At 38.4% G+C, this 10,218-nt stretch overlaps 1 protein-coding gene across 1 annotated transcript in view; it reads right to left on the bottom strand.

Moving 5' to 3' along the window:
• The window catches only part of ryr2a (ryanodine receptor 2a (cardiac)), a 509,073-nt gene that overhangs the window by 95,517 nt on the left and 403,338 nt on the right, over window positions 1–10,218 (bottom strand). The window contains exons 80-86 of the mRNA XM_037973568.1: window positions 6,787–6,883; window positions 6,528–6,634; window positions 6,310–6,361; window positions 5,149–5,196; window positions 4,893–4,992; window positions 1,402–1,481; window positions 1,000–1,076 (exon numbers count right to left, since the gene is read on the bottom strand). Of these exons, the coding sequence (XP_037829496.1) occupies window positions 1,000–1,076; window positions 1,402–1,481; window positions 4,893–4,992; window positions 5,149–5,196; window positions 6,310–6,361; window positions 6,528–6,634; window positions 6,787–6,883 (561 nt within the window). The remainder of the gene's footprint in view (window positions 1–999; window positions 1,077–1,401; window positions 1,482–4,892; window positions 4,993–5,148; window positions 5,197–6,309; window positions 6,362–6,527; window positions 6,635–6,786; window positions 6,884–10,218) is intronic.

Below are 10,218 nucleotides of genomic sequence, written 5' to 3'. Positions count from 1 at the left end.
ACCAGAGTCAGCGAGCATCACGGAGTTAACACGAAACATTCCCCCGGAACAACAACTACAGCATGCAGAGTTCCGTTAACAAGGTAAAAGCACAGTAACACACTTAAACTCAGATCGGCCTAGCCAGTATGGGAAATGATAAAGCATAAGCAGATACATAGAAGTACTACAATATTTTCTGTTGCTGCCTACAGATTTCACAAAGTCCTACAAGACCTGAACAATTTGGAGTTTTTGTCGGATGTGGTGGAGAGTGAGGCGAACCCAATGTGCAGACTCCTGATGAAGTTCCAGGAAAAACTAATTTAATTACACAAAAATAAAGATAAACAAAAACAAAGCCTGATGTGGCAGCAAAACAAAACTAAATACAAACCATTTACAAAATTCCAAAACATAGCAAACACTAGGCAAGACATGAGGGAAACTAGACAGCACATGAAAGCAACAATAAACCAGTGAGTAAGTGGAGGAGATGACCGGGTTGTAAAGACAGGAGGTAATTAGGAGAAGTGGGCACATGTGAGTGATTACAAACTTGGGACAGGTAAAGATGGGCGTGGCAAGCAAACAAGTGATAAGCTAAGGACAAGTGAATGATGACAAGAACACAAAAGACACAAGGAGCAAAAACTGAACTAAGACTACACTAAACACAAAGACAACCAAATAACAAAATAAAAGAAACAATAAACCCAAACTGAGCACAGGATAACCAGAAACAGGAAAAAACAATAACCCCAAAATACAAAAAGAAACTTGAAGAAAACCCAAATTCTGACAGTTTTAATAAATATTGTTAATAAATTATTGATGGTGCAATACAAAAATATACTAATATATAGTACTACGTCAAAGTTAGCACATTAAAATAAGCAAAAAGACATGGCAGCTCCTCTCTGGTGTGCATTCATGAATGTAAACACTTTCAAAACATACAAACCCATTAAATAAAGCAGCTTTGCCATAAATAGTTTATAAACCAACTTGTAGAGTTACCTGCATGACTGCATTAGACCAGCCAGACTTTGAAAAAAGCCCACATCTTTCTTGTCTTTCAGATAATCCAACATTTTCTGTAAAAATTGCAGAGAAAAGACCACATAGTACAATGGGAAAGCTTTGATATAACTTATAAAATCTTCTAGATAAAACTTTTTACATAGATTAGCCACAGTGATTTGAACTACTATAAAAGCCATAGCCATATTCTTTTATTAATATAGAACAGAGCCTGTCCAACATGTAATCTTATCATTGACGGTATATTAAAATAATAATTTCCTTTTATAGCAGTTTTAATGTTGGGGTTGACTAGTGTAATAAAGTACCCTCTAAAACATAAACATGGAACAAAGAGGAGATCTGCATAAAACAGAAACAGTAGATGTTGAACAATACCTGCTGTACAGTTGAGTTTCCTCCATTGAGAATGGCAATACCCAGCTTCAGAGTGGATGCAACCATAGGACCCATTTCACCTAGGACAGAAAACCCACACAGACAATATCTGTTAGTTTACCTCAACAGTTCTCTTACAAAAATGGATCCAATTCAATTATCGAAATAAAAGACAAAATTTTTGTATCTGTCACAAAGTCAGTTTTGTCATTATTTCACCACTATTAGCAACGGACCTATTTGCATTTTTTGCAGTGTCTTGAGATGTCTTTTGTTTGTATGAAGATACATTTGATGATCCAAGCAATAGAAGATTTATTTAAAAAGGTTTAATCTGTAAACACTGTATTAAAAAAAGTAGGGGTATGACCATTTCTATAAAAGCAGGGGTTTTGTCAGTTTGCTGGTTGGAGCACACAGAAAGGGGTTAATACATTAAGGCAGAAAGACACTCACCGATACTTAAAAAAAAGCTATGTATCAGACTCCTAAGATCTCAGTTAGCAGAATAACTACTAAGGTTTTTGACAGTGCACATAAAAAAAGACTTGCTTGTATGGATGCGGTTGTAGTGAGAAAACCTCTTCTCTCTAAAAAGAATATGGCAGCATGACTAAGGTTTGAAAAATTGCATCTGAATAAACCATAAGACTTTTGTAACATAGGTATTGATGGAGAGAAAAGGAGAGCCATCCATAATACCTCTGAAGTGCCAGAAAGCCCCTCAAGATAGCTATGACTCAAAAAGAGGAGACCCATGAAGTAAGTGTAGGATGTCATCTGGATACAAGTTGGGGCCTAATTAACCCTGGCAGGATAACCTAGAGGAGGGTATATGGTGTTGAAAGACCAAAAACACCCAGTGATTCCAGGAACATCACTGAAAATGGGTCCAGATGTGTGCATCAGCACATGTATATGTCTACAACAACTGAGTTTTGTGCCACATTAATAAATATAGGCTGTGCAATGTTTATCACTAAATATGGCTATCTTAACTTTTGACATTGATGTGACTGAGTTGCTTCATAAAGGATGGAAAGGTGTTGGTGGTAGGAGAAAGAAGTGTATCAAGACTCCATCTGAAAATCTCTTTGGAACAAACTCCATCCTGATTATTTAGGAAGACACCCCACAATGACTGCTAAGCCACATTCTTTTGAATTTATTAATCAAACTGAAATTTGTAATCCATCCATCCATCTACTTATTTAGCCATTTATCCATCCATCCATCCATTTTTTGTCTACTTGGGTTTGATTGCAGAAGCAACAGGTCAAGAAGGAAATCCTAAATATTTCTTTTCTGTCTCAAGCTCCTTCTAGGGAATCCCAAGGCATTATTTTATGTCCAGGAAATTCTACTTCCTTCTCTGGGTTGCCTAACCCAAACCACATTCCATTCCATTCCATTCCATTCCATTCAATTCAATTCAATTCAATTCAATTCAAGCTTCCTCAGTTTTTCTTTAGTATGAATTAGTATGACTTGTTTTAGATAAGTTTAGTTTAGCTTTTTACATCCTAGTTTCCTAGCTTAGTTTTTCATCTGTTTGTTACTTTTAATCATTCATTTCATTTAAATTATCTTAGCTCATGTTTCAGATATGTTTAGTTTAGCTTTTTATATCATTGTGTGTGTTTTCATGTTATTTCTGCTCTGTATTTGCTCTGTATTTTTGTGTTTTCATGCTGTAAAGCACTTTGAACCGCCTTGTTGTTGAAAAGTGCTATTTAAATAAATTTGCTTTTCATCCAATGACTCCTCGGGTGAGAAGCAAAATGTCTTCAGTTACAGAACAGAAGTCCAGTTGTTTGTGGTTTTTAACCTATTTTTGGATTTACAGTGACAGAATAGAACCTAGAGGGCACAATCCCTAGGAAAGAGGTCAAACTATCTTTTTTTTCCCAGTTTTTAAGCGACAACTTAGCATGTGGTTGAGAATAACTAATATTCTAAAAACCACAAATGGTGGTGCACCAGGGTGGTGTTTTTTTATTGGACTTCTGTGCTTGTCATGGGTTATCCATAATGAACACCATGTTCAGGCATAAGGGTGTTCATATGTGCTCTTGGCACCAGGACACCTTAGGCCACAGTTTGATGATTGACTTTGTTGTTGTTTCATCTGATCTGCGGCCGCATGTCTTGGACACTCAGGTGAAGAGAGGGGCGGAGCTGTCAACTGACCACTACCAAGTGGTGATTTGGCTCCGATGTCGGGGTAGAATGCTGGTCAAAAAATATCATGAGGGTCTGTTGGGAACGTCAGGCGGAGTCGCGTGTGAGACAGAACTTCAACTCCCACCTCTGGCAGAACTTTGAACACGTCCCGGGGGAGGCGGGGGACATTGAGTCTGAGTGGGCCATGTTCTATGCCTCTATTGTCAAGGTGGCTGACCAGAGATGTGGTCGCAAGGTTGTCGGTGCCTGTTGCGGTAGCAACCCTCGAACCCACTGGTGGACACGGGGGGTGAGGGATGCTGTCAGGCTGAAGAAGGAGTCCTATCGGGTCTTTTTGGCCTGTGGGACTCCGGAAGCAGCTGATGGGTACCAACAGTCCAAGCAGAATGCAGCTCGGATGGTCGCTGAGGCAAGAACTCGAGCATGGGAGGAGTTCGTAGAGGCCATGGAGAATGATTTCAGCACGGCTTTGAGGCAATTCTGGTCAACCATTCGGCATCTCGGGGGGTGGGGGAGGGGGGTGGTGCACCATCAACACTGTTTATGTTGGGGATGGTGTGCTGTTGACCTCAACTCGGGACATCGTGGGTCGGTGGGCAGAATACTTTGAAGACCTCCTCAATTCAACCAGCATGTCTTGCAGTGAGGAAGCAGGACCTAGGGACATTGGACTGGGTTCGTCTCCTTTGCCTTCGCCTCAAAACATGACAATTTGGGGCAGTCCCCCTGGATTGGCAGATCAGGGTGGTGGTCCCCCTATTCAAAAAGGGATACCGCAGAGTGTGTTCCAGCTACAGAGGGATCACACTCCTAAGCCTCCCTGGTAAGGTCTATTCAGGGGTTATGAAGAGGAGAGTAGAGCCACTGCTTCTCCACATCGAGACGAGCCAGTTGAGGTGGCTTGGGCATCTGATTAGGATGCCCCCTGGACGCCTCCCTGGTGAGGTGTTCTGGGCATGTCCCATCGGGAGGAGGCCCAAGGGAAGACCCAGGACACGATGGGGGGACTATGTTTCTCGGTTGGCCTGGGAACGCCTTGGGATTCCCCCAGAGGAGCTGACCCAAGTGGCTGGGGAGAGGGAAGTCTGGGTTTCCCTGCTTAGGCTGCTGCCCCTGCGACCTGACCCCGGATAAGTGGAAGAATATGGATGGATGGATGAATATTTATGAAATGGCTACAAAATAAAAAAAAAAATAAAGGTAAACTGAACCCAAAGGTGCGACCCTGAAACAGTGATACAAACCAAACTGTACAACCATCTGAACTGTTCAACACTTACTGTACAAGGATGAGGGTGGAGACTTACCCTTACTTGCACTGATTGTTTGAAGCACCATTTCAGCAGCTCCACGGTCATGCAGTCGAGCCTGCTGATACAACAGCTTTTGCTTTTCCATCTCCTTTTCCTATTTTATTAAACAGGACACAGAATTGATAAATGCTAAAAACCCAATGTGCTGCTAAATTTATTAGACTGTATAACCTAAAATTTGTTATTTTCTTGAACTTGCACAAAATTAACCAAATAAACTGAAAGATATAAATGATGACTGATCACCTACTTCAAAACTTTTCACTTCTCCTTCTTCATCCTCCTCAACATGACAACTCTGAAGGAAGGAGAGTGATAAAAAATACAGAGAACAGATTAATTATGTAGTGCAGAATGAACAATTCTCATAATGATGCTACTGTCACACTGTTTTGTATTTTGCTATTGATGTTAGCCTAATGTGAAGGAACAAACCATATTTTGTAAAATGTTAAGTTATGTGACATATGTTCTATATGTAACATTCATGATGCATTCAAAAGTCCATTAGGGTAATAAGGCCTATCTATCTATCTATCTATCTATCTATCTATTGCAGCTTAGACTAATAGGAAGTGTGAGTGGGTGGGGCAGAGCTGACAGACAGACAGACAGACAGACAGACAGACAGACAGACAGACAGACAGACAGACAGATAGATAGATAGATAGATAGATAGATAGATAGATAGATAGATAGATAGATAGATAGATAGATAGATAGATAGATAGATAGATAGATAGATAGATAGAATCTAGCTAACTATGGACCACTGTGTTGAAGTAGAAATAACTGCATGCAAAACCAGAATATTATCAGGATGATAACTGACATTCTTCCCCCATAAAAAGGTGGGTTTTTAATTTTTTTTTTAAATAAATAAAATAAGATAAAATAAAATTTAAAAATGAGGTGTTGTTACCAAAAGCAAGCCCAAAGAATTGGTCTGTTTTGAAACCAGATTTTCAAAGGTAGTCTAAAAGTTTAAGTGTCACTGTGACAAAAAAATGGAACCAACATATAAAGATTTAGTCTGTGCAGTCATATCAATTTAGCCAAAATTGAGAAAAATAGAAAGACAAGGAAAGAAAGTATATTTATATCAGTGTCTTTACCCCAATTGTTGCAGGGAAGACTGTTCAAACTTGTTTTGAAGCTGCTTTTAAATGTTCAGAATTGCAATAAAAATCTTGGGTCAGTTTTAGTCCTTGTTTAATAATCAATATAAGAAATAACAGCTGCTTAACTTTCATTATTAAAGGTGTATATGTGACGTTCACAGAATGTTTCAAAGTCCTTACATTCATGCTATAGAATTTTTTGACATGCAAGGCAAATACACAAAAATAAGACGAGTTATAAATGGGATAAATTAGCTGATGTCCAGCTAAAACATTTCTAATTATGGTACCTTAGCCATGATGTCAGCATAGGCCATGTAGAGGTTATCTTCATCCAGTTTACTGCAACAGGAATAAAATACATCCACATACAACATAATGCCACTGACATATAGTTGACCGACTAGTTCTTCATATTTTAGAAGCATTTAAAAAATATTGCAACATTAACTAAAGTTATACTGTTTGCAAATGAGTAGGTAACTTTGATTTGATCACAAAAACCCACCATTTCTCAGTGAGGGCTGTTCTGCTAAATAGCTGAATAAGCTGGTGTAGTGGATCAATGTGTTTCACTCCCTCCTCTTCCTCAGATAGCAGCCGTTTACCTGGTTTCTGAAAAAAGTACATTACCAAGCACACAGGATATAAATAAACAAATAAAACAATTAATATTTAAATTTATTTATTAACTTTAAAGAATATCTTCTGCAGTGGAGACCAATTATTTGCATTTATTTAATCTTAATGAGTGTAAATAATCTTACAGCAAGGTCTTCTATGAGTTTGTCTTCAAAATAGTGCTCTTCCGCCTCAATCCAGGACTTCTCATAGCCTTGCAGGAACAAGTTTACAGCCCGGTGCCTAGTGTGGAAAGGTTACAAGTAGAAGTACAGAGATAAGTACTATTCCCTAAGTGTAAGAAAGTCTTGGGTTCAAAACTTAAACCCTTTTGACTTGACCCCCATCCTTTGCAATGTTTGATAAATGAAATGTTAAAAGTTCGGTGGATAAAGGATACAGGCTGTCTAAACATCAGCTCTATGCAAGGCATAACAAAATCAAGCCACGGTTCACTAAAAATGTGCAACATCTTGTCTTTGCTCTATCTTTTGCATATTGTTAAAGCCAAAAACACATCAAGAACAGCCTGACGCAGTGCATCAAAGGAACACAACTACAACATATACAGTAGGACACACCAAATCAAGAAATATTGCTGGATGCCACAGCATGGAGAGTGGGTTGACAGTCAGCCTCTGCTGGTATTGAGATTATAAGTGAAAACAAATCAGATGTTATTTTTGAGGTGCATCTTACTCTGTTTGTGTATTTTCCCCTTATAGGGGATGTATTATGCAAAATTCAGTTTTTGCATGTTTTTGTACTTCCATTTGGGTATTTTAGATCAACTGACCACTTTTTTTTTCAACTGAAAAGTTTTTTTGGACAGCCAGCCTAAATGTGTTAAATGGATGGATGAGTTTTCTGCATCACTTTGAGACAAGATGTTTCTAATTTTAGTAATATTATGTATGTGGAGAAAAGCAGTCCTAGCAACAATTTTAATAAGAGGGTTAAATGACATATCCTGATTTTTTTTTAAAAACAGCAAGTTTCTTTACATTCGAATTGGAGACCAAATTAATGCCATCCAGAGTGAGTGAAAGGCTGCAAAGTTTCTTCCTAAGATGCTCAGGTCCAGAAACCACTACATTTGTCTTGTCTGAGTTTTAAAAGCAGAAAATTAAGAGTCATCCAGGTTTTTATGTCTTTAAGACACGTTTGCAATCTAAGTAATTGATTGGATATATCAGGTTTTATGGATAAATATATCTGAATATGATCAGCATAACAATATATATTTGCTCTATGCTGTCTAATAATGTTGTCTTTAAAATGTATCCTATGCTGTCTAACAACTTTACCTAATGAAGCATCTATAAAGTAAAGAGCATTGGTCCACGCACTGAACCCTAAGGAACTCCATGACAAACTTTGGTGTATGAAGAAGATTCATTATTAACATTAACAAACTGGAATCTATCAAATAAATATGATTTAAACCAATTTAGAGCTGTTCCTGTAATTCCAATATCATGTTCAAGCCTCTGTAATAGAATATTGTTACCAACTGTATCAAATGCAGCACTGAGATCTAACAGGACAAGTATGGACACAAGTCCACTGTCTGAGGCCATGAAAATATTATTAGTAACTTTCACAAGTACTGTTTCTGTGCTATGATGAGCTATAAACCCTGACTGAAACTCCTCAAACAGATTATTTCTGTCCAGATGTTCACTTAAGTAATTTGCAACTATATTAGAATTTTTTAGATGAATAGGAGATTAGATATAGGTATATAACTGGCCTGAACTTCCGAATCAAGATCAGGTTTCTTAAGTAAAGGTCTGATTACAGCAATCTTAAACTCTGTGATATTTAACCAGTCATTAGAGGCAAATTAAGCAGATCAAAAATGGAGATATTAATTAGGGAAAACAGTCTGGTTGGGATGGGATCTAGCAGACATTACTTACTTACATAACTTTTGACAATTTAGAAAGCTAAAAAAACAAAAGCAGTCCAAACATAAATCAGGCTGTAGTGACATTCCTAAAGCTGGCTTATCTGACAGGGAATCAGAGGCAATCATAGGATGGATGGTGTGAATTTTCTCTCTAACTGAAACAATTTTATTTCTAAAGAATCTCATTAAGTCATCACTGCTTAGAGTTATAAGGATACATGGTTCAACAGAGATAGTACTTTTCATAGCTACAGCAGTAAACTAAAAGATCATCCCTAGATGTCACTCACAAAATTTCAACCACACTACTCATGTCCAATGGACAGATCTCTATAAAAGTTTCTATAATTAATAAGTGGATGACTAAGTTTCTATGTTTCTTAGGACAATACCACTGGTTTCCACAGATCAGTTTCACTTTAGAAAAAGAACAAATCACCCTCAGATGTCACTCACAAATCTTCACCCATACCTGCATTTTCTTTCCTGTTTTCCCTAAGTTTCCATGAATAATACATCAAAACAGTATGTTTCCACAGACCAGGTTCACTTCAGACTAAGAAAAACAACCCCCTGTCATTATCTGTGTCTGTCTGCTCCCATTCATGCCACGCCCACCCCCTCCGCTGCAATCAACGTTATTCCGCTCACCTGTCATCTGCAGTATTTAAACTGTCCTCAGTTCTCCATTCTCCACAAGATTATTGAAAACTCATAGCAAGTAGATGTCCAGCATTTTTCTCCCATTCCTGATTGCTCTCCTCTCGATCATGTTTCTTTGCCCTGGATTTCTCTGTTTTGCCTTTACCCTGCCGTACATTTGCATTTGATTTCTGGCCATCAACCTTTTTCTGTGCCCCGACCAATGAGTTTTGGCATCCCTTCAGATAATTATTCCCAGTTCAGTTTTCCTGTGTATAACCATTGCCTGTTTTTTGACTAACTCTTTGAGTTCTGGATTAATCCCTGAAGGATTTGCAAATAGCCAAGCGCTGCTTGAGGTTGATTTTGAACTTCCTCCTTCCGGTGACGTCACGACTCCTGCCAACTCTCTGGAGAGAAGATCTTTGTCACAGCGTGTTGGCTGTATAGAAAAAAATTAGAAGAGGACAATTCTATCTGGTGGATCTCCAGACCCCCACCAAGAAGCACACCAAATGGCTCAAAGCTCTCACTGTGACCTTGAAGAGATTAGTGGCTTCTTTTCTGAGTTTTGTTGAGCTCATTGAACCTTTCATAGCCAACGACTCTCTCTCCTCACCCGAGTGTAAGAGATAATATACCCCACTTCTCGTCAAACTCAAAGTGACAGTTTTATTACCCTGACCTTTTGACCTTTAATGACCTTCCGGTTCTAAATCTGTCAGTTGCAATGTCTTTCCTGGGACGCACACGCACACACCGTTAATCCCTCCCCAAGCACGAACGCACACATATATGCAAAGAAAAGTAACAAATGTTTGACTGCTTTTCACCTTTTAAAAATAAAAACAAGTTTACCAAGCAGTGAGTTTAAAGTCTTAGTCCCTGCACTACGAACCATCTCACGATTCACATGCAAACACAAATTACTCCAGCTAATAGGGTGAAAAATATAGCATTCCTCCAATAGGACCTTTGTTAAAATAGTAACAAGAAATATCCTAACAAGTGTTTGTCTGCATTT

This window comes from Kryptolebias marmoratus, linkage group LG2 (assembly GCF_001649575.2).
Source record: "Kryptolebias marmoratus isolate JLee-2015 linkage group LG2, ASM164957v2, whole genome shotgun sequence".
Lineage (NCBI taxonomy): Eukaryota > Metazoa > Chordata > Actinopteri > Cyprinodontiformes > Rivulidae > Kryptolebias > Kryptolebias marmoratus.
The sequence above is the reverse complement of the archived record's forward strand: the minus strand, read 5'-3'. Positions and strand labels throughout refer to the sequence as shown.